The sequence below is a fragment of the Cetorhinus maximus genome, chromosome 21 (assembly GCF_964194155.1).
Source record: "Cetorhinus maximus chromosome 21, sCetMax3.hap1.1, whole genome shotgun sequence".
Classification (NCBI taxonomy): Eukaryota; Metazoa; Chordata; class Chondrichthyes; order Lamniformes; family Cetorhinidae; genus Cetorhinus; species Cetorhinus maximus.
This window is the reverse complement of record NC_135899.1, coordinates 86014036-86038666: the sequence shown is the minus strand read 5'-3', so window position 1 is coordinate 86038666 and position 24631 is coordinate 86014036. Positions and strand designations below refer to the sequence as shown.

The window sequence follows — 24631 nt, the reverse complement described above, 5'->3', positions numbered from 1 at the left end:
GACATTTTTTTATAAATGGTGAGGGATCCAAATGCTGTGGAGGGTCAAAGTCATCAGTGTACACAAATCACTAAAGGTTGGCGCACAGGTACATAAAGTGCAAAGCAAAAAGTGCTACATCACAGAATCTGAACTGCACAGAAGGAGGCCATTCAGCTCATCATGTCAGCACCGGCACCCCAAATGAGCATTATGACCTAGTGCCATTGCCCTGCCTTTTCCCCCAACCCTTGCACATTGTTTCTATTCAAATAGTCATCAAATTCCACTTGAATGCACTTGACTCCATGCTTCTAGGTAGTGCATTCCAGACCCGAACCACTCGTTGTGTGAAAATGTTTTTTCTCACGTCATACTTGCTTCTTTTGCAAATCACTTTAAATCTGTGCCCTCTCATTCTTGATCCTTTTATGAGTGTGAACAGCTTCTCCCTATCTGCTCTGTCCAGCCCCCTCATGATTTTGAACATCTCTATCAAATCTCCTCTCAGCCTTCTTCTTTCCAAGGAGAGCAGTCCCAGCCTCTCCAAATCTATCCTCATAGCTGAAGTTTCTCACCCCTGGAACCGTGTCAGTGAGAGTCCTATGTTGGTCTTTCGCACCTTATCAGTTAGTACAGAGTGCCACTAATGGAGTCAGGAAGCAGGTTGCTTGCTCTTTCAGCTGCAATTGCTGCTTGCTGAGGAGACCAGTCAGTGTTGATTTTCTCTGGCTGTTTTTGTCTTGTGTCCCTGCAAACAAATGGCTGGTAGTTTGAGCAAAATCACCAAAAAGGGTGTTCATAGTTTCACTAGAGAAAAAAAAACGCCTGCATTTGTTTACCATGTTATTGCACAGAGACCAGAGGGAAACCATTCACAGATGACAAAAGTGGGAACTTACACTTAAAACAGATAGACTTCCTTACCACTGGAACTGTGACAGGCTGTTTTGCCATTCCACCATATGTTACTATAGTCCCTCCTTTCCTGCATTAAAAAAGGCACAGAAGACAGAGCCTATTAGTAACAACATTTATATGAAAAAAAATTTCAAAACAACCTTGTAATTACAGCAGAGAACAATATTATGATTGATTGGTACAGAATTTACAATGTTTTCTGTCATTTATCAAATCCATTACTACTTTTTGTACCTTGTGCTCTCAATTCCATTAATGTTCCCTTTATTTCAAAGCTTAAATATTCTTCACACCATCACTCATTGTGCTCCAGAAAGGACATTTGCATTGTACAGAGATGAGCAATTCTAACGGATATAGTGCATAATCCGCTTTGCGGAATTCATTTCACAAATATCTCGATCAGCAATGTTTGTACTGCCTCTTGCCGCATAACCAGACACATTAAACATGCAACGTTGAAAATAAAATCCATTAAGTAAACCTATTTGGGATTGGAGTCATAAGGGGAAGTCTCTGCAGGGGGCCTCAACTCTCATTTGCAATTGAGGCTTCTGGCTTTTGGGGGTAAAGGATTCTTGTGCTAACATCAAAACCTGCTGTGAACCAGAACTAAGTGCTCTGCAGGAGCTGGCCATTTGCCTTGCTATCGGCAGACAGCAAAACTCCCACCCTGCACTTGGGAGGTTTCAGTGCGTCTGTAAATACATACAGTTGAACTCATTCTCCACAAATGTCAGATGGTAGAAGTGCATCCAATGATACATTTACCATTGAAAGCATTCTGCAAGGTCAATTAAGTATTAGTCTTCAACTCTGGATATCAGCACACTGGCAAGTTCAATTCACCAGCAAAAGGACCAAGTACAGCACCTTTGCGGCAATTTGCAATTACCTACAGGGCAATAGCTTCAACTACATTGTGAATCTGCAGCTTAAATGGACTGTTAGAGGAGAAAGAGTCCTACTGTTTCATGTAAAGCAAAACTTGATCAAAAACCACCAGGGTGGGGAGGGAAGCTGTAATTGGTGACTGTAGTAAGGCAACAGCACACAATGAAGCACACACACAATACAAATTGCAACTGGGCAACCTGGAAGTGCCTTAACAGACTTAGGACTGATGTAGGTCATTCAAAGGTGTCACTAAGCAAATGGGGATATACAACCAGCCTGACAACTTGTGATTGTGGAACTGAGCCACAGACTATGCAACATCTGCTGCAATGCCTATCACTGGAGGAACCCTGCACTGTTGCAGATCTTGCCGAATTCAACAACAAGGCTCAAAAATGTGTCCAGTTCTGGCTGGGCCATGTATAGACTGTCCGTGGACACGATAAGAAGAATACAAAGGTGAACTTCATCAGTGTGGGTCAGTGAATAAAAGTTTCAACACAAAAAACTGTCAGGGTCACAGCTAGGGGCCCATTCACAAATGCATGAGTAACTTCTTTTGAGCATTCCTTTTAGGCTTATTCAAGGAGTACATCCTTCAGATGAACTTACTGGTAATCCCTTTTGCTATAATGCATACATCCTTAATTCAAATTGGCGCTGCAGTCTTGTTACTCACTCTAAATGCCGCAGGATCTCTGTAGCACTTCTGCCTCCAACACCATTCAGTGCGAGACGTGGTCTTGGGACTTTCTGTTTTTAGAAATAGCATCAAAAAGTTTATTTTTTAATTTGAGGATTTTTTCTGTCAGTTCAATTGTCCAATTTAAATTTGCACATTAAGTTAAGACACACCTTTTTCCTACACACTAGCTAGATTGGCTGTAAATGTTTGCATATGCACTTCAGTTCCTCCATACTATATGAAAGTGAAAACAAGAACAGCAGGCACAGTGTCAAGATTTGCATGAAATGTAATTTGCTTCTGTAAATTATAATAGTGCAGATTCTTCAAGACAAACCAACTAATTCTATGCACTTTTATTGCTGAACTCATCATCCACAAATATCAAAATCAGTCTTACAAACTGCTCTGCTCGTTAAAAATAGCATCCTTTTTACAAGGCTTAAAATCCTAAACAGCAGATACTCACCCAACAAATGGGAGGGCTTGTGCTGAAATTGCAATCTGCTACAATTACATTTAGACAAATGTATTAAACAAAAATTACTCTTTTGAAAAAGATGGCATCTTTAAAATTTTACTGATCTTCAAAAACTCTTTATTAATCTTTATTCTTACGTTGCACAGAATCTCAGTTTTGCAGCATAGAAACAGGTGTTATGGTCAGATGAGAAGTGGGAGAATGGCTCCCCTCTCTTGCCACCTCTTGGTTGATTATAACAGGTTTTATTTTAAAGAATTTGTTTGCCAATTCAGTAAGTGATTAACAGTTTAGTGCTGTGACTGTACAAGACACACAGAGAGGGTTTCTTGAAAGTTTTTAAAAGAAAAGGAAATAGTATTTATTGTACTTCACACTCGATCTAATAAAAATGCTCCAACTCTCTCACACACACACACAAAGTGGGAGGATAGGTTTCATTGTTTAAGATTCCAAAAAAAAACAATTCTTTATGGATCCTACAGATTGATGGCCTGGATGGTTTCAGGCCAGGCTTGATGGTCCTTTTTGGATTCGGCATCAAGACAATTTAAAGATGCTGACAGACGATTTCTGTCTTTTTCTCTGGAGTCAGCAGCTGCTGGGTTGATATTCAAGACATTGCCTGCGGCTGGTCAAAAAACAGGCAGGGCACAACCTTCCAGGATGGCTGGAGAGAGAGTGCCACTCGGTCTTTCTGGTCTCACTCTCTGACCTCACTCTGACTAGCCTGGAAAGAAACAGTTTCTTAAACCACAAAGTTGGCTAGATTGATCATCACATGATGATCTTGCACAAACAGGACAGTAGAAAAATACTGGGTACTGTAGGATCGAAATTCTCTCCAACTGGGAAATTTATGGAACATAATTTCAAGCCCACAGACATGTTTTGACCTCATGATTGGAACTATACATTTCAAAAAGATAAGCTGCAGTCAGCAGTACAGGGCTGGGTATCAAGGGGTTAATTCGGACATTTAGTGAAAACACAGTGACTCATCAAAGGAAAAATAAAAATACCTGGAAAAACTCAGCAGGTCTGACAGCATCTGCAGAGAGGAACATAGTTAACGTTTCGAGTCTGTATGACACTTCAACAGAACTAAGGGTTTGGGCATTGACCACACGATCAAGAAGTCTGATTACCCAATACAATGGCACAAAGGTCATATCATCAATACAATACACTCAAGGAATTATTCAACCACCACAGACAATAGTACTGGAAAAGGTCATTCAAATCCTCTTTAACTTTGGAGCCAGGTGTTGTTATTATGCCACCTCAAACAGCAGGAGAATTGCTCATACAATTAGAACTGATAGTATTCATCTGGATACATCTTCCATGGAAAACCCTGTATTGTTTCAACCAGCAGGAGCTGACAACATTTGTCTGGACTTTGCGTGAAATCAATTAAATGGACATTGGAACAACAGGAATATGTTTTGACATGTCTGAGTTAAATTATTATAAAAGCAGTGCAGATCTGAGTATATGGGCTGTAGTTGGAAGAAGGGTCAAGTTTGGTCACCTTGACTCAGGCCTACAGTCAACACCAGACAGACCAGCCAAATCATAGTGATATTGGTCTGAGGGTTTTGTGAAGGTTTAGGGCGAAAACTTGGTGCTTTTTGCTGGTACCTTGTAACTTGTTTCAGCCATATCTTCATGATATTGGTCTGAGAGTTTATTTTCCTTAAGGTTTCAGGACAGGATGTAATGTTTTGCCTGTGTTTTGGTAAGTTTTAACCGAGTCATGGCAACTTTACATCGGGTGCTGGGAATAGGTTGTTTTAAATTTTGGGTTTTGTACTGTGGAGTTGTGGGTGATTCAATAAAGCAATTGTGAATTATCAGAAGAAACTTGTCTCGCTGGTCATTCTGCTCAAGCCATACACTTGTGAATCTGATGTCACGATCTTGAGTGTGGGGAGGATCTCTGATGGAAAAGGGGAACCCCTACAGCACCATTTGATTGTAAAACCTTTGTGATGCACATTACCCAATAATTACATTTCTTGTACTATCCTACAGAGAATTCAGCACATCACAAGTGTTTATAAATGCACTACTACTATAAACACAAGTTTTCTTTGTGGTGGATACAGAACATGATGAAACATTTTAGTAATTAACATTTTTGGTTCTTACTCTCAGGACAGAAAGGGAGCTGGTACACTCGCTCCAACAACCCCTTGCCGGAATGAACATATTTAAATCAACATACTTGTGGAAGAAAAACACTTATCACCACGTCAAAACCTTTGAGTCACACAGATTATGATGGTTCCACTTCTGGCCAGTGTTGCATTAGCTGATCTGATGAAAAATTACCAGAGTTCACCTGTCGAGAAGAGCTATTTGTGGACAGCACAATTGTTGAGGATTGGGCTCAGGTATGATGCTACCCCCACCACTGGCAACCAGGATGGGCACTCACCGTTGAGGTTTGCACGGTGGAAAAAAATGGCACATGGTTAATTACCAGAATGCTGCCGGCACCTGTGGAACCTGCCTCAACAAAAGAAAAGAAAGACTTGCATTTATAAAGCGCTTTTCATCAGATGTCATAAAGCACTTGATAGCCAATTAAGCACTTTTGACGTATAATCGCTGTTGTAATGAAGGAAACGTGGCAGCCAATATGCACACAGCAAGCTCCCACAAAGACCAATGTGATAATGATCTGATAATCTGTTTTTTCTGATGGTGATTGAGGAATAAATAATGGCCAGGACACTGAGGATAACTTCCCTGCTCTTCTTCAAAATGGTGTCATGCCTTAACATTCACCCAAGCAGGCAGATAGTAGGCACTTCCAGCAGTGCAGCACTCCCTCTGAGCTACACTGGAGTGTCAGTCTTGATTTCTGTGCTCATGTCCAAAGTGGAATTTGTATTCGGAACCCTGTGACTCAGAGGCGAGAGTGCTACCAATTGAACCATTGCTGACACGGCTGAATGTGTCAATGTCTTCAGGAAAAAAGAGGGAAGCGGTGAAATAATGCTATACAGCATTTTTGGCTTGTTTGCCTAACTTTTTCATGTAATTAAGTTAATATACAGTAGTTACCCAGCATGACAATGCTTTCTTTGCTGTGTTATGCTGCTGTGAAGAAATAATTTGTTTCATTTGCATTAAGTTCACAGTGGGACAGCTCTCTCCTCAGTGAAAGACTGCACGGAAATGTAGTGCTACCCAGATCGTGGAATTTGGGGAATGTACCTGTACATTTTCAGGTCAGTTCACGTGTCAGTATTTTAAAGCAATTTCTAATTGAGAATAGTGGTTGATTAAGTTTAATTAAAATTCTGCCCTTTAAATTTAACTGATATGTTTGGGATTGTAGATGAAAGTGGAGTCATGAATTTATTTTCAATCGATTGGAAGCAAGGAATCCAAAATAATTATCACTGTTACATCTTAATAAGGGTGTTGGCAACAGATTTAGCATTGTATCCCATTATCATGTTGATGTATGTACTGTCAACAGGTGCAAAGCAAGCTCCTTCCTCTTATAATAAAAATGGTGCCTTCTGGTTAATTTTAAATCACATTTTTGTACATCACGGTTGATAACATCTCAATCGAAAAAAGATCTTAGTTGATACGAGGTTGAATAAGACATTAAAAGGTTAAAAAAGGAAACATATCCGATAGGCTAAAAGCAGGCTGCAAACAGCAGCACTGATAATTAATGTAAATTAGGGAGTGCCTTGCAAATTATTCAGACAAAAGATGATGGACATATGGAATTCTCTCCTCCAGAAGGCTGTGTTGCTGTGCCAATTGAAATTTTCAAGACTGAAATTGTTAAATTTTTGTTGGGTAAGGGTATACTGGGAGATGGAGTGAAGGTGAGTAAATGGAATTGAGGTACAGGTCAACTGCGATCTAATCGAATGGCAGATCTTGAGAGGCTGAATGCAAATTTTTCTGAGCAATAAATTAGTAAAACTATGCCATGTATGTGCTTGAAGCTACCAAGTCAACCTTACCAAAGTTTAGAATTCTTTCCAGCTTTATTGCCAGCCTGTAAAGAATGATCTGTGCATACTTGGTTGGCAAGAACCATTCAACAAAAAGCCTGATGCACCTAATTTAAAAAAAAATCACATCACAAATTCTCGCATTTAGTCTAGGAACATCTAGTATGGTAATCATCCGTTCTGAAATGCATACTGAAAATAAGCAAAATGTTCAGACTATTTTCCAACTAAACAATCTCTCATTCACTATTCACACATCTTCATAATTGACACGTTACCTACACTTATGTATTAAATTTCACCTTTCTTTAAAGATATAAATATCTTTCACTCTCTCTATCACCCCCACACTACAGGAATTTTTACCTCAATTTGATTTAGCAAACCTGCTTAAATCAATAAGCGGCTCGGGAGGGAAATCCAGAGCTTAAGGCCTAAACAGTTGAAGATACGGTTGCCAAAGGTGGAACGATGAAAATCAGGGATGGGCAAGAAGCCAGAATCTGGCAGGTTCTGGAGCTGGAGGAAGTTACAGAGATAAGAAGGGGGCAAGGCTATGGAGGTGTGCTGCCTATCATATTTGGGTCGCAGAGGGGGATGAATCAGCTGATGTTCTGTTCATTAACTGGTGGATACAACATTCAATGGGATATCCAAAACAAAAACAGAATTACCTGGAAAAGCTCAGCAGGTCTGGCAGCATCGGCGGAGAAAAGAGTTGACGTTTCGAGTCCTCATGACCCTTCAACTGCTGCCAGACCTGCTGAGTTTTTCCAGGTAATTCTGTTTTTGTTTTGGATTTCCAGCATCCGCAGTAGTTTTTTGTTTTTATTCAATGGGATATCGTGTTCATGCTGTGGTCAGGATGGTGGTAATGCATTCACACTTTTGTGATCCATTTTACTGCTTACCATTTCTCTTTTACCTGTTCCTGGCGTAAACACATACATTTCATTTGTTTAACAAACAACTAATGACTAACATCAGAGGAGGGAATGTGGTGAGGAAAGGGCTCTTGTATAGATAATTGAAGAATATCTCCTATTCTCTGTGTGGAAATGTCATTGATTTCTGTCCATCGTTGAAGAGAGATAAATAGAGGTGTTTTTTGAATTGAGAAGACTATGAGGGCAGTCAGGCTTTTAAAGGATGTGAAAACTTTAGACAAGTTCAGAAAATCAGAAATGCTGAAAAAACAGTTAGAAAACATCTTGTTCAAGTCAAGAAAGATGGCCCAGTGACATGAAGAAGGCATATCATTATGCCAAGATAAGAGGTGCTGATCCAACTAAGTGAATTTAATCATGATTATTTCCTCTAGTCACACTTCACCATGTGTTTTCTTGGTCTGCCAAGGGATTGTAGAAGTACATGTGCGAACAACAAACATCTGGTTCAGGTCACAAGGAGACACTGGTGTCATATCCCACCCCCAATCACCCTTTAGTACAAATAGCTGTTGAACAGATTGCTTATAGAAACTTGTGAACTATGGAAGGTAACTTCAGCAAACTTAAATTTGTAACACCTTGGGTCTGCTAACTGTAACTGAACTCCAGGAAACTATATTAGAGGGAAAGAACATGGTCTCCCATTTTAAGCAAGAAACAACATTTTAGGTGAGTGATAAATTCTAGTCAACTTGAATAACACTCTTCAAACTGAAATGAGTTTCCACAGATACCAATACCCAGCTCCATTTTCCTGTTTCAATCTCCCAGCACTTGCATTATTTTTCATGCCAGCTTTTCCTGCATTTGTTTACTGGCTCGCTGGTTCCAACCTTGCCCAGTCCTCCTCTGCAAGCTCAAACTCGTTGCAACAATCAACTCAAAAAAAGAAAGTGTATACAATATATATGCCTGCCTACATCCTGCAATTTAGTGCAGTAAAACAGTAAAGACAACTAGCTGAACTATTAGAAACAATTACTCAGACAAAACCACAGCCTTGTTCCCTATGATATTATCCAAACTTACAGTTATTGATTGGTTAGTACAACATGGCAATAGAAATTGAAATTTATCCAAAAGTTACCTTAAATAATTCTTTCATCTCTGGTTTCCTGAGTGCCTCCTCTGTGATCACATAGTCAGCTCCCAATGACATCAGGCTGTCCGTCAACTGCTGGAGGTCTGGTCTAGAAAGAAACATCAAAAGGTGAAAAAAGATTAAAAATTGATTTTAGTAAAGCTTTCAATGTTGTTGTGCTTTGTAGAGGTTGGCTAAATGTAGCTTTCACTGTCACCTGAACATTACAAATTAAAAACAAAAAGCTAAAAGCTACTGCGGATGCTGGAAATCCGAAACAAAAACGGAATTACCTGGAAAAACTCAGCAGGTCCACCGATGCTGCCAGACCTGCTGAGTTTTTACAGGTAATTCTGTTTTTATTACAAATTAAAACTTGTTTCTGATCTCGCTTTCACTCAAGGTAACACAGCACTAATAATATTCTCCTAAGAAAAGCAATGAAAACTCATCGTGAGGATAGTACATGTGACAAGGATACCATAAAATATTCGGTAGTTTTGAAAATATTCAAAAGCACTGGTTTACAAATGGTGTACCTTGGGAAAAATTCCCCCCCCTCCCCCATTTGGGGGGCGCGGGGGCGGAGAAAAGAGTGCGGGAGCAGGCTGGCACACCTCTGATCGGCACCCCCTGTTGGGGGCATGCCGCCATTTTACGTGGACAGGCCAATTAAGGGCCGCCCAGCGTGACATCCGCCAGGAAGCGCTATGCGCTCCCTGTGTGGGCAGGGGAATTCCCTCAGTCAGGAGTGGGCTCTTTTGCGCATGCACACGAAAGAGCGCACAGATCTCCCACAGAAGTGCTGCCTCAGGGAGATTGGCTCCGAATTAAAATTTGCAACATAAATGATAGAAAAATTTTCCTGACATGTCCCCTCATGTGACACTGTCACATGATTTGGGACATGTCCATAACTTTTATTGAAACCTTTATTAAAAAGTTAAATACCCTCATGAAGCCTCATCCCGCCCATGGATGAGGTTTCATACTTTTTCTGAAGCCCGTCAGGGCTCCTGGCCTGCCCGCCTACCTTAAGGATGGACGGGTAGGTCCATTGATGACTTTAATTTGTTTCTCAATGGCCTCAATAGGCCGTTGACAGGTTGTCTGCGCCCTGCCGACCTGAAAATGGAAATGACGCGGGGTGATGTCGGGAGTTCCACTCAACGTCATCCCGTGTCGGCAAGCGGGCCCCGCCCCCACTCACCGACCGGAAGATCCTGTCCATTGAAAAACACACTCATCATAGCTCCATCAAGCAATGTACAGGGGCCCATGCTGCAGAAGTCTCATTTAAGAGCGTAATTATGGCCCAAAAATAATTATTGAAGTTAATCTTGGAGCCATGTAGAAGCAACCTTTTTTTCAAAACATTATCTAGAAGTGCAGTGCTGCTTTTCCAACTAAGCCCTTGAAAATGTTAGAATAGAAACAAGTGTTGGTATCACAGGAATGGGACTTTAAGCAAAATTTCCAATAACAAACTTACAACTTTTGCTACATTCACTGACTGAAACGCCTCTAGTCCTGCTTGACAATTTTTTCCTCCCCTTCTTTCCTGAAGTCATGTGATACTTTGCTCAGGTTGCCATTCTTCATGTGCAAGTCTAGATAACGAGGGATATCATTTTAACATGGTATCTTGCTTTCCCCAAAATGGTTGCAGCCAACTGTAGTTTCATTAACTTATTAATCCATAGGAGCTACAAATAACCATAGCATATCTCTTCTCACAAACCTAACTTGAGTCTATAATAGATATATAGTTATCACAAATCTATTACTTTAATAAGAATCCCAGGATGTCAACCACATGGAGCATTTGAATTGAATGAATGGGCTGGTCTCATTGATCTGAATACTTTCATCAACCTGACATTACAGGAAATTACAATTTGTCCCACTGTAGCAAATTACACACATATTAATACCATCACCAAACTCTAGTATAATGTATATTCTTTACAGGCTGATGAATCAGCCATAATCAAATATAGCTAAAAATGGTTCATTGTTATAAATTCCCATTATGGGATGCTCAAAACTGTTTAAAATACTCCAACTAATATCATGCACATATTCAGCATTCCTTCCTTCATTTAAATGCAATGCCCCTATCCATAAAATTCAGAATACAATTTACCCTTTTATGGCTTTTACACTTGCAATAATACCTTAAAATAAACAAGAATCTATACCCATAGATCTCTCTATTCCTCCACTCTGAAGAATCTTGTTGGTTAGGATATACTGTTCTTTGCCTCCAAAATAAAGGGCCTAATCTTCCTGCAGTGGCATTTCGATTGCCAGTCCACTCCCATTTTCTTATCTTGGACTTGAGCTCCACATTACCTGCCCGGACTTCTGACCCAGGCCTGCTCAGCAGTGTGGAGATTAGCTGCTCCTATGCGCTTCCTGTTCCGGGGGGGGGGGGGGGATTCCCCATCTGTCAAAGTGCGCTCTTTCATGCGCAAGTGCTGCCTCAGGGAGATTCGTGACAGGTAAGTTAAGCGTAAAAATAGAAACATTAAAAAATTAACATGTCCCCCTCATGTGACAATGTCACATGAGATGGGACATGTTAATAAAAAACACAAACTTTATTACTTTTTTACAAAACGGACATAAAACTTCATCCCGCCAGTGGATGAAGTTTCATGAATAATCTGGAGCCCGCTGGGGCTCCTGGCCTGCCCGCCAGCCTTAAGGTTGGCCGGGCAGGTCTTTAATTACTTTAATTAGCCTGTCAATGGCCTCAATTGGCCATTGACAGGTCGGCGGGCGGACAGCTGATTTCGCTGTCCGCCTGCCTTCCTAAAAATTTAAAGGGACCAGGATGAAATCGTCGAGGGGAAAATCCTGGCCTATGAATTTTTGTTAAATATCTGAGCTTTCTCACTTGTACCTATTTTGTGGTCTTACCTGATTTGATAATGTTTATAGGGAGAGAGGAAAAGACCTATGAAGTTTGAGTTAATGGACGCAATCTCATTCTTTCAAGCTCTTCTCACTAATGCAACAGCTGTGCTGATTCTGAAGGAAGCAAGTAAATTAAAATGCACTTGATGCTTGAAATTTTGGATCCATCTCCTGACATAATACCTAATGTGTTGAAATGATGTTAAATGGATTGCCCTTTCCAACTATAATTTCACTTGATCAATCAGTTCAGTTCTTCCAAGTATATGCAGAGAAAAACTTTGCCCAACACTCACCTCTGTCTGATAACATTAATGGTCTTCAGTCCCCTAGCTTTGGCTATCTGAATTGCTGCTTGGCCCACACCGCTATTTGCAGCATTCTGTATCACAGAGTCACCTGTAAAACACCAGAGTGTGACAGATCTGCACCATCTTTCATAAATGATTCAAAAACTACACGCAGTGATCGTATCTGCACAAAATATGATTTCAAATTCCAATGTGCTATACCTGCCATGTATATCTGATGTAGCAGAATCTGATCAAATGTAACACCTTTTCCCCTAAGCTTCAAAGCTATTGGGTCTGGAAATTAGGCATCTGGAGATTCAGATGGATAATCACAAACAAAAAGGGGGGGGGGAGGAGAGAGAAAAAGATGAACATTGTTCTGTTGATATTACAAAATCTTGAAGGGATAGACAACAATAACACCACAGATAAGATGGATTTTAAGAATTAAAATCTTAAAATTTCAAGCTCCCAGGTGTTTCAGCAGGCTCACCTACTGTCACTGAGCCATACAGGAACATTGTTGATTCAATTATGCCCATCTCAGTCAAGGATGCTACAATTGGTGTCAACATCCCTCACTTTGGGAGAGGAAAATCAGCCTGAGTTGTCAATTACGATCACTGTTCAGCAACCCCTGTTGGAATTATGCATTAATGGGATGTCAAGTGAGGAGAGGAATGAGATTAAGTTGCAATGCTTCTTATTCTTAAATTTCCTGCTAACACTCAATGATTAAGCTCACATCTGAATACTGGCCACTTGGGTAAACTGTATTTCATTGTAAAGCACTGGGAGATTTCCGGTGGTTGTTGAAAGTGCTACATAAATGCAAGTCTTTCTTTCTTAAAGAGAAACGATCAAGTCAAAGACAATCTCTCTCTCATATGGATATAGCAATAATCCTATTACAGAGGGGGTAATTTTACCTGAGACTTTTTGTCATATTTTATCCATTCACTCAAGTAAAATCGGAATGGAGAAGGTAGGAATGTACAAACCAAAAGTAAGCGAAGTAATCAGAAGACAACCAGTGTGAAATTATTGACATTTTATAAAAACAACCAATTCTCACTGATTACTCAAGAGGACCTGCCAGTGAAGAATGGAAGAGAGCTACCCAATCAAGTTTCAGCACCCCCACCAAAAAAAATTAAAGCCCCTTTGTCCATTCCACCTCCCTCCACCAATTTCCAATGCCCAAAACATAAAAACCACACGTCAGAAAATAATAAAATTTACCGACTAAGCTGTCTCACGTGTCTACTAAATTAATAGACTTATCAACAGTTATCACTGTTGGTCTCGGAAGATGCGGCTAAAGTTGCTCTATTTCCTACAATGCTTCAGGAATGAGAGGATTGAAGCTCAATTTTTTCTTCAGGTAATGTTTGCATTTCAAATATTACCCATTGCTGAATCGCTATTCAAATTTGTCTTGTAGATAGTCAGACACCAATAGTTATGCTTTGCTGTAAAAACCAAAACAAATAATTTACTTATATCAGTGGAAAACTCTTCATCTTGGCTTTGTGTAAAAGTAAGAACTTTCTCTTCTCAGTTGGATGAATGCGCTTAATGGAAAAATAGGCAACCTTGAAATAATTGTGCTTCTTGGACTATTTTACTTACATTTCCAAATGTCCCAGTATATACACAAAATAAAAGGATATAAATGGATATTCATTTCATGTTCTTTTCTTCTGACTGAAAATTTACAAGCATGTGCTCTATGCAAACTTCCTACAACAAACCTGTAATCAAACATGATAAAGTCTCTTTGTTGTAACATGATGAGTGCTAGAGAAGCTATGCTATGCCAGAGTGTGTTCAAGTTCCACTCTGTATCAAGGACTCCATTTTATTATTAAAAGACAATTTTGTGTGAAACATGTCCAAAAATTGGCTCAGAACTTCAATTCTTTGTGTAGCCCTGGCCTTTAAGTGGACACATTTATCGAGTTTGAGGGGGCACAGATTTAAGGTAATTGACAAAAGAAGCAAAACATGAGGAGAAACCTGTCCACAGAGTGGTTAAAATTTGAAATGCATTGCCTGAATGTTTGGTGGAGGTAGGCTCAATCAAGGCATTCAAGAGGGAATTGGATTATTATTTGAAAAGGAAGACTAGGCAGGGTTAAGGGGAGAAGGTGGGGGAACAGCACTAAGTGCATTGCTCACTCAGACAGCCAGTGCAGACGCGATAGGCCAAATGGCCTTCTGTGCTGTAATAATTCTGTGATCTGTCTTAATTGCTTTTTTACCCTATAACCCTAGTAGTAGTTAGTTTTTGCTATGTCTTAAGCCTTTCTTTGATGTAGATGAATTACTGCCGAGTCTCTGGAATGTTGAGCGACTGGAGATGAGTCTGTGGAATAAGTATTCCTAGCACCTAGCCTATCTCTACACTTTTGTCCCTGATCCTATTTCCAGTATCCAGTTCAAATAACTGATCCAACTGCACTGAATCCAACCTTTTCGCTAATTTTAAAACACCAATCATATCTCCTCAAAGTCACTTTTCTGAAGTAAAAAGCTCCAGCTCTCTAGCTTTCCTTGATAATTAAGAACTTTTCAAACTAGGTATCTATGCACCATTATAGTGGGTTTGAAAGCTGGCTTTAATACATGATGTCTGCTTCAAATTTCAAAACAAAAGAACAGTTAATGCAAATGGTTGTTTTTCCTAGGGATTGGTTTGGTTGTGGCACATTGACCAGAGAAGTTTGTTGGTGACAGCCCACTCCATTATTATTATTTTTTGGTTGAACGGATTCACAATACCAAATTATCCTTATTGCCATTGTTTGTTGTTGCTAAATTTTATATCATAACTCTGGTTGCTTATATGAAATAAACATGGAGAAGCTCATTATGACAATGATAGCATATTCAAATGACAGTCTACTACAGGCTATGCCAGGATATAAATAAGATGGCGTTAATATCTCTGGATAAAAGCAAAATACTGTGGATGCCTGAAATCTTAAATAAAAAGAGAAAATACTGGAAAAACTCAGCAGGTCTGACAGCATTTGTGGAGGGAGAAATAGAGTTAACATTTCATGTCTGTATGACCTTTCTTCTGAGCTAAAGGAAGAGTGCATGTAGGAAGCTTGAATGCACGTGGCGATCCAGGGGGGAGAAGAACATTGGAAGGAGAGTTCGAAACCCTGGAGGTGGACCCTTGTGGAAGGCGTCCTGGAGAAAGTCATTTGGGAGAAGATTCCAAAGCAAGTTCTTAGAGAGTGGACAAAAACAAAAGTAAAAATACCTGGAAAAACTCAGCAGGTCTGACAGTATCTGCGGAGAGGAATACAGTTAACGTTTCGAGTCCGTATGACTCGTTCTGTTGAAGAGTCATACGGACTCGAAACGTTAACTGTGTTCCTCTCCGCAGATGCTGTCAGACCTGCTGAGTTTTTCCAGGTACTTATATTTTTGTTTTGGATTTCCAGCATCCGCAGTTTTTTGCTTTTATCTTAGAGAGTGGAAATTGGAATCTCTCATGTGAAAGACGGTTGGCTCATGGTGTGACAAGAGTCTGCAGGAGTTGATGAGGGATCAGCATCTGTTTGGGGTAGCATCTGTCACTTGGTTTCAGAGTGTGGTGTGCCTGACCACAGGTCGCCTTTTGGTTTACATGGACAATGTACTTAATGTGAATATGGGAGCATAAGATAGCTTTTGTAATTAGTGTTATCCTTACAAATCTGTATATGTCTATAAATGTATAGGTGTGGGTGAAAGAGCGTTGTAATATAGTTCATCTTTCCTTGTTTAATAAATGTTTTATTCTTTTGTTAAAAGTTCATCAGCTGACTCCTGTGACTCTGTTCAGTAGCCACCTTCCACATTTCTAAAAAAAATGTTAGGATCTATCAACCCAAGTACCACCCTGGGATCTGTCTTGTCCAGTGGTAACATAAGTTGGCATCGTAACAATTTTCAAAAGGCAATTTGCCACACAACAGACTTGTGAGAAAAATTCGAGCTCATGGATTAAAAGAGAAAGTAGGCACTTGGATAAGAAATTGGCTGAGTGACAGGAAACAGAGTATGGTGATTGGTGGTTGTTTTTCAGATTGGAGGGGAGTCTGTAGCGGAGTTCCCCAGGGGACCCTTGCTCTTCCTGATATATATTAAAGACCGAGACTGGTGTCAGGGCATGATTTCAAAATCTGCAGATGAAAAGAAGATTGGAAACATGGTCAACTGTGATAAGGATAGTCTTGAACTTCAAAAGAGCTTAGACATGTTGGTGGATTGGGCATATAGGAGGCAGATAAAGTTTGGTGCCAAGAAGTGTGAAGCGATTCATTTTGGCAGAAAGAATATGGAGAGACAGTATAAAATAAAGGGAGTATTATGACACCGCCACTGATAAAGGCTGAATTGTTCAAATCCCAGACGGAAACTTGAAACAACTGTCATAACCCATTTTTGCAATTTATAATTTCGAGATGCAGACTTTGAATTCAGTTGGAATAAGACCAAAGAGTCTCATGGTTTTTATATAAAACTAAATTAAACATTTATTAATTTAACAACAAATTAAATATATAAACATGACTACAAATTACTACTATAATAACTTTTAACAAATCCCCAAATTAATCACCCCCAGGTAAATCTCCACTAAGGCAACAGTAACCCAAAGACTTTAAATATGGGTACCCACACGGGCCCCAGCTATGCCTGTCTCTTTATGGGGTATGTGGAACATTCCCTGTTCCAGTCCTACTCCAGCCCCCTCCCACAACTCTTTCTCTGGTACATCGATGATTACTTCGGTGCTGCCTCATGTTCTCGTCGGGACCTGGAAAAATTTATTAATTTTGCTTCCAATCTCCACCCCTCCATCATTTTCACATGGTCCATCTCTGACACTTCCCTTCCCTTCCTTGACCTCTCTGTCTCAATTTCTGGTGATCGACTGTCCACCAATATCCATTACAAGCCTACCGACTCCCACAGCTACCTCAACTGCAGCTCCTCACACCCCGCATCCTGTAAGGACTCCATCCCATTCTCTCAGTTCCTTCGCCTCCGTCGCATCTGTTCTGATGATGCTACCTTCAAAAACAGTTTCTCTGACATGTCCTCCTTCTTCCTTAACCGAGGTTTTCCACCCACGGTCGTTGACAGGGCCCTCAACCATGTCCGGCCCATCTCTGACGCATCCGCCCTCATGCCTTCTCCTCCCTCCCAGAAACATGATAGGTCCTCACTTGTCACCCCACCAGCCTCCGTATTCAAAGGATCATCCTCAGCCATTTCTGCCAACTCCAGCATGATGCCACCACCAAACACATCTTCCCTTCACCCCCCCGGCGGCATTCCGTAGGGATCGTTCCCTCCAGGACACCCTGGTCCACTCCTCCAACACCCCCTACTCCTCAAACCCCCACCTATGGCACCTCTCCATGCCCATGCAGAAGATGTAACACCTGCCCCTTCACTTCCTCTCTCCTCACCGTCCAAGGGCCCAAACACTCCTTTCAAGTGAAGCAGCATTTCACTTGCATTTCCCCTAACTTAGTCTGCTGCATTCATTGCTCCCAATGCGGTCTCCTCTACATTGGAGAGACCAAACGCAAACTGGGTGACCACTTTGCAGAACACCTGCGGTCTGTCCGCAAGAAAGACCCAAACCTCCCTGTCGCTTGCCATTTTAACACTCCACCCTGCTCCCTTGCCCACATGTCTGTCCTTGGCTTGTTGCATTGTTCCAGTGAAGCCCAACGCAAACTGGAGGAACAGCACCTCATCTTCCGACTAGGCACTTTACAGCCTTCTGGACTGAATATTGAGTTCAACAATTTTAGATCTTAAACTCCCTCCCCCATCCCCACCCCCTTTCCGTTTCTTCCCCCTCCCTTTTGTTTTTTCCAATAATTTATATAGATTTTTCTTTTCCCACCTATTTCCATTATTTTTAAATCTATAACTGTAATACCCTGTCAGTCTTTCTACCCCACCCCCACTAGAGCTGTACCTTGAGTGTCCTGCCATCCATTCTTAATTAGCACATTTTCTTAGATAATATCACCACCTTCAACACCTCTTTGATCCTTTTGTCTGTGACATCTTTTGATTATCTGCTCCTATCACTGCTTGCAACTGCTCACAACTCCCCCCCCACCCACCCCAAACACCTTAAACCAGCTTATATTTCACCCCTCTCCTAACTTTACTCAGTTCTGCTTAAGGGTCATAAGGACTCGAAACGTCAACTCTTTTCTTCTCCGCCAATGCTGCCAGACCTGCTGAGTTTTTCCAGGTAATTCTGTTTTTGTTTTGGATTTCCAGCATCCGCAGTAGTTTTTTGTTTTTATGACTTTAAATAGACACCAGGCAAAGCACAAAGATAAAAACAAAAAGCTAAAAGCTACTGCGGATGCTGGAAATCCAAAACAAAAACAGAATTACCTGGAAAAACTCAGCAGGTCTGGCAGCATCGGCGGAGAAGAAATCAGTTAACGTTTCGACCCTACATGGCCCTTCGGCAGAACTTGCTGGCAAAGCACATTTGACCGTACGAATTCCAAATGAGGTTCCTTTACAAGTTGGTTGGTGGCGTACAGGCTGGTTAGGTCTTGAATGTCTCTACCTTACGCACACAAACTCCCTTCTTTATATACCAAGCTTTCCCTTTGAATGTAAATTTTCCATTGTATCACTAGGTCTTTTGAACTTCAGCTCTTCTAACAATAAAGCCTCTTTAATAGCACCAATTTTATTAGTAAGCTGAAAAAAATAAACATATTGTTTGGCTTCTTCTAGCTAGGTGCAAGATTTTACCCACAGTCTTGAATGGTTTATTCAACAAATGCAAATGAACATTTTACCTTCTCCTTACGGTTCACCCAATTAACATCTCAAAACTACTATACATCAAAGCACCCAGGCTAACTGACTTTAATCCAATTAAGACACACACCTAGACACAAGCCCCCCACCAGAATTCTATCTGATAAAAATAATTTCCAATAACAGTATACACATTAATATCGCTTCATGACAGGAGAAACTCTAAAGGAGGCGCAGGAACAAAGGGATCTCCGTGTATATGTCCATAAGTCATTGAAGATGGCAGGGCATGTTGAGAGAGTAGTTAGTAGTCATATAGTATCTTGGGCTTTATTAGTGGGGGCACTGAATGCAGGAGTGAGGTGGTCATGTTGAACTTGTATAAGACACTAGTTGGGCCTCATCTGGAGTACTGTCCAGTTCTGGGTGCTATGCTTGAGGAAGGATGTGAAGGCATTGGGGAAAGGACAGAGGAGATTCACAAAAATGATTCCAAGGATAAAGAACTGTAGCTATGAGGATAGATTGGAGAAGTTGGGGCTGTTTTCCTTGGCGAAAAGAAGGTTGAGAGGAGACGATAGTGGTTTTCAAGATTCTGAGAGGTATGGACAGGATAAATAGTGAGAAACTGTTCCCACTCAAGAGAGCATCAAGAACTAGAGGGCACAGGTTCAAAATAATAGGTAAAAGGAGTGAAAGTGATGAGAGGAAAAAATGTTTTCACCCAGAGGGTGGTTGGAGTCTGGAACGAACTGAGAGGGTGGTGGAGGCAGGTTCGATTGAGACATTCAAAAGGAAATTGGATCGCTATCTGAAAAGAATGTGCAGGGTCATGGGGGTAAGGCAGGGGAGTGGGACTAGATAGAATGTTCTTTCAGAGAGCCAGTGTAGACTCAATAGGCCGAGTGGCTTCCTTCTGCACTGTAAAGGTTCTGTGAAACGCTTTATGGATGTCCTAAGCATCCCTGAAGAGATCAAACATTCCAAGCAACTCATGGGAGTCCTTGGCTTGTGACCAACCAAAATGGGGAGGGTTTATTCAGGAAAGCACCAAACACATCGAGAGCAGGAGCACACAGAAGAGAAGTTGGGGCATCAGAGCGGGTGCACAAACTTTCAAACACTTCATCTGACCAACCTTTCAAGCACCACCTGCCCCTCATGTGGCAAAGTCTGTAGATCATGCATTGGATTTATCAGCAATCTCAGAACCCATTGAACTAGAGTGAAAGCAAGTCATCCTCAATCCCGAATGACTGCCTAAGATGAGAAGACCATAAGTATTAAATTTGTTCTTCAGCATAAATGATGTGAATTCAAAACACAACATGTAGGATGCTAAAAAATGCGTTTGCTCCCATCCATATTCAATAAAAATTCACTAAAATGTGTAATTTTGAAATATAAAAAACTCAAGACATTACAATAAAGCTTTTCCTGATGTTGATCACAGGCAGTGCAAGCACAGAACATGAAAGACAGGCAGCACTGCTAATGCATCCGATGGCCTGGCATATCTCTAACTCTATCATTACCACCAAAGCCAGGGGATCAACCCTGGTTCAAAGGATAGTACAGGAGGGCATACCAGGAGTAGCACCAAGCATACCTGAAAATGAGATGTCAGCCTGGTGAAGCTACAACACAGGACTACTTGCATGCCAAACAGCATAAGCAGTGAGCGATAGACAGAGCTAAGCAATTCCACAACCAACGGATCAGATCTAAGCTCTGCAGTCCTCTCACATTCTGTCGTGAATGGTGGATAATTAAACAACTCGCTGGGGGTGGAGGCTCCACAAATATCTTCATCCTCAATGATGGGGGAACCCAGCACATCAGTGTAAAAGATAAGGCTGAAGCATTTGCAGCAACCTTCAACCAGAAGTGCTGAGTGGCTGATCCATTTCTGCCTCCTCCAGAGGTCCCCAGTATCATGATGCAGCCTTCAGCCAATTCAATTTACTCCATGTGATATTGAGAAATGGCTGAAGGCACTGGATACTGCTAAAAACATGTATTTTTAAGGAAATGCTGCAGTTTAAGAACATAGGTGAAATAGTACCATTTAAAAAAGTCTTATTGACTCCCTTCTTCCCTATAGATGCTGATTACAGTTCCACTGGCGCCTTGTCCAAGTAGCCATCCTTTTGCGTATGACAGCGAGTGTCAACAGGCTGTTCATCTGTGGATTATACCATTGACATAGCATTCCTATCCTTGCCCAAAGTCCATAACATGCACAACCTCTAGCAGGGATTATCAGATAGCGGAGAAGTACTTGGACACTTAAAAGATCATGTCACCGTTGTTACTTTTCTGAGACCAGCCACTAAATATATCACATCTTTGCTCAGCCATAGTTACCAGTATCCACTTCCCTCCTCACTAGTTTTAGCGATTCATTCGTGATGTGATACAGACATGTACTTTCCACAAGAACAACTTGTGTTTAAGGACCCATGCTGAAGTATTCCTTTAAAGCAACTTCTAAATACCAATAAACGCATCTAAAGAATTATTTTATCACAATTAAAATCATAGGTAGCTAGAAGGATTGCTAAATTAATCTTAGTTACCAAGATTTACTGGTAGTTTAGAACTATAAAGGTATACATACCAGGTTTCAATGTCTCAAAGTCACACAACATTCTATAGGCCGTACATGGATTGACACCCAAGGTAGCTGCACACAGAAGAGGGATGTTATTTGGAACTTTAATAAAGCCATTCATATCGCCCACTGCTTCTGTTCTCCAGGTTCCTGTAATGATAACACACCTTAAAATGCAGAGTCTAAAATAGAACTGTGAAAATTTGTAAATAAATTGCTAGTTTTAATAATTAACATGCATCCATAATTAGTCTTTCTCTACTGCCTATTTTGGGTGCTTCAGAGTAAAAAATATATATTCCACAAATGTTCATTCTATCCTAAGAGTAGTGTTAATGGAGGTTCATTTGTCAATGTTTTTTTGTGCTCAGGAAAAGGGGAGGTATCAGCACAGTTGAACATTTTAGGTAAGTGTTAATATCAAGCATTTCTGGGTCAAGTCTCAGCTGGATAGGACCCTGTAGAAAAAAGATGCATCAATTCTGTTTCAAGTGACTCTTTAATCCCAACCCAAGGCAAGCACCCACCAATACACCAGAGTAATACCAGCCACTCAGAGTACACCAAATTAAGTGTCAATCCGAATGCATTTTTCTGCTCTGGATCAAAGCCCATGAGGAAGCTGATTGAGAGTTTCTAAGCTCATGTCATATGGGGCTCGAGACAGTGAAAACAGGAAGAAAGATTTGGCTCGTCAATTTGAAATGGTACTGTATCTTCTCAGAGATATATATTTCCAGTGTTCCTCCTATGTACTCCTACATCATGTACAGGGTAGATGTATCAAAAATCTGAGTCGTAAAGGAAATTCTTTACTCAAAGTATTAATCTAGCAAGAGAACCTCTTGCATAAACTGTCACATCTCCTACAAATGTTTTTCTAAAGACTATTAAGATAAGTTAAGGCAATGCGTTATTTAAATATCCAATGATGTACTTTCACAGATACCATCATCAAAGAGAAAATAAATCAATGATAGCAAATTATGGGATGCTTACCTCTTTAAACCACCATTGTATGCTTACACATTTTTAAAAATACTGCTCACTATCATTTTGGACAAAATACAAATATATACACAGTACCCTCATTAAAGCTAGACTTTTTACATTAGTCAATTTAACTTGAAAGGAAGCTAGGTTTTTTAAATTAATTAATGGGATATGGGCATCACTGGCTAGGGGAGCATTTACTGCCCATCCTGAATTGCCTTGCTCAGAGGGCATTTAAGAGTCAACATTGCTGTGGGTCTGAAGTCACATGTAAGCCAGACCAGGTAAGGACAGCAGATTTCCTTCCCTAAAGGACATTAGTGAAGCAGGTGGGTTTTTACAACAATCGACAATGGTTTCATGGTCATCTTTTAATTCCAGCTTTTGTTTATTGAATTACCACCTGCCGTGGCGGGATTCGAACTCAGGTCCCCAGAGCATTACCCTGGGCCTCTGGATTACTAGTCCAGCGACAATACCACTGCCAGGTAAGTAGATGAAGGAGAAAGGGTTTAGAAGGATATATTGATAGGTTTAGATGAAGAAAGATGGGAGGAGACTCAGGTGCAGCATAAACACCGGCATAGATCTTTTGGGCCGAAAGGCTTGTTTCTGTGCTTTAAGATTCTATGCAATGGAATTAGGATCAAGGTGGGAGAAATTAACACTGCAACATCAGATACAGACTGAACCTTTTTTTTAAAATTTGTTTTGTTTTGGATTCAAATACCCATATTTACAGGGAATAGTTAGATAATCTTCTGAATCCTTTTATTTCACGTAGTCTTGCGAACACACACAACCGTGCAACCCCACCCCCCACCCCCCGAATTTATGAGTCAAGGAAGGTAGGCTCTAAATGAAGTTCTGGCCTTTTTAAAAATTCATTCACGGGATGTGGGCTTCGCTGGCTGGGCCAGCATTTATTGCCCATCCCTAGACACCCTTGAGAAGGTGGTGGTGAGCTGCCTCCTTGAACTGCCGCAGTTCATGCATGGTAGGTACACCCACAATGCTGTTAGGGAGGGAGTTCCAGGATTTTGACCAGTGACAGTGAAGGAATGGCGATATATTTCCAAATCAGGATGTTGAGCGGCTTAGAGGGGAACTTCCAGGTGGTGGTGTTCCCACGCATCTGCTGCTCTTGTCCTTCTAGATGGTAGTGGCCGCGGGTTTGGAAGGTGCCATCTAAGGAGCCTTGGTGAATCCTTGCAGTGCACCTTGTAGATGGTAGACGCTGTTACTGCTACTGTGCGTTGGTGGTGGAGAGAGTGAATGTTTGTGGATGTGGTGCCAATCAAGCGGGCTGCTTTGTCCTGGATGGTGTCAAGCTTCTTGAGTGCTGTGCGAGCTGCACTCATCCAGGCAAGTGGGGAGTATTCCATTACACTCCTGACTTGTGCCTTGTAGATGGTGGTCAGGCTTTGGGGAGTCAGGTGAGTTGCTTGTCGTATGATTCCTAGCCTCTGACCAGCTCTTGTAGCCACAGTATCTATTTGGCTAGTCCAGTTCAGCTTCTGGTCAATGGTAACCCCTAGGACAGTGAAAGTAGGGGGGTTCAGTGATGGCAATGCCATTGAACGTCAAGGGGCGATGGTTAGATTCTCTCTTGTGGAAGGTGGTCATTGCCTGGCACTCGTGTGGCATGAATGTAGCCTGGATATTGTCCAGGTCTTGCTCCATTTGGACATGGATTGCTTCAGTATCAGAGTCGTCGCGAATGGTGCTGAACATTGTACAATCATTAGCGAACATCCCCACTTCTAGCCTTATGAAGGAAGGAAGGTCATTGATGAAGCAGCTGAAAATGGTTGGGCCAAGGACACTACCTTGAGGAACTCCTGCAGTGATGTCCTGGAGCTGAGATGACTGACCTCCAACAACCATAACCATCTTCCTTTGTGCTAGGTATGACTCCAACTACTGGAGAGTTTTCCCCGAATCCCATTGAGTCCAGTTTAGCTAGGGCTCCTTGATGCCACACTCGGTCAAATGCTGCCTCGATTTCAA

The 24631-nt window shown here is 41.1% G+C and overlaps 1 protein-coding gene across 3 annotated transcripts in view; it reads right to left on the bottom strand.

Annotated features, from left to right (window-relative positions):
* mecr (mitochondrial trans-2-enoyl-CoA reductase) overlaps positions 1-24631 on the bottom strand; it is a 101290-nt gene that overhangs the window by 57161 nt on the left and 19498 nt on the right. For all 3 annotated transcript variants that reach the window (XM_078567346.1, XM_078567345.1, XM_078567347.1), the window contains exons 4-8: positions 21635-21778; positions 12205-12307; positions 8993-9095; positions 2477-2550; positions 907-967 (exon numbers count right to left, since the gene is read on the bottom strand). In XM_078567346.1, coding sequence (XP_078423472.1) covers positions 907-967; positions 2477-2550; positions 8993-9095; positions 12205-12307; positions 21635-21778 — 485 coding nt within the window. The remainder of the gene's footprint in view (positions 1-906; positions 968-2476; positions 2551-8992; positions 9096-12204; positions 12308-21634; positions 21779-24631) is intronic.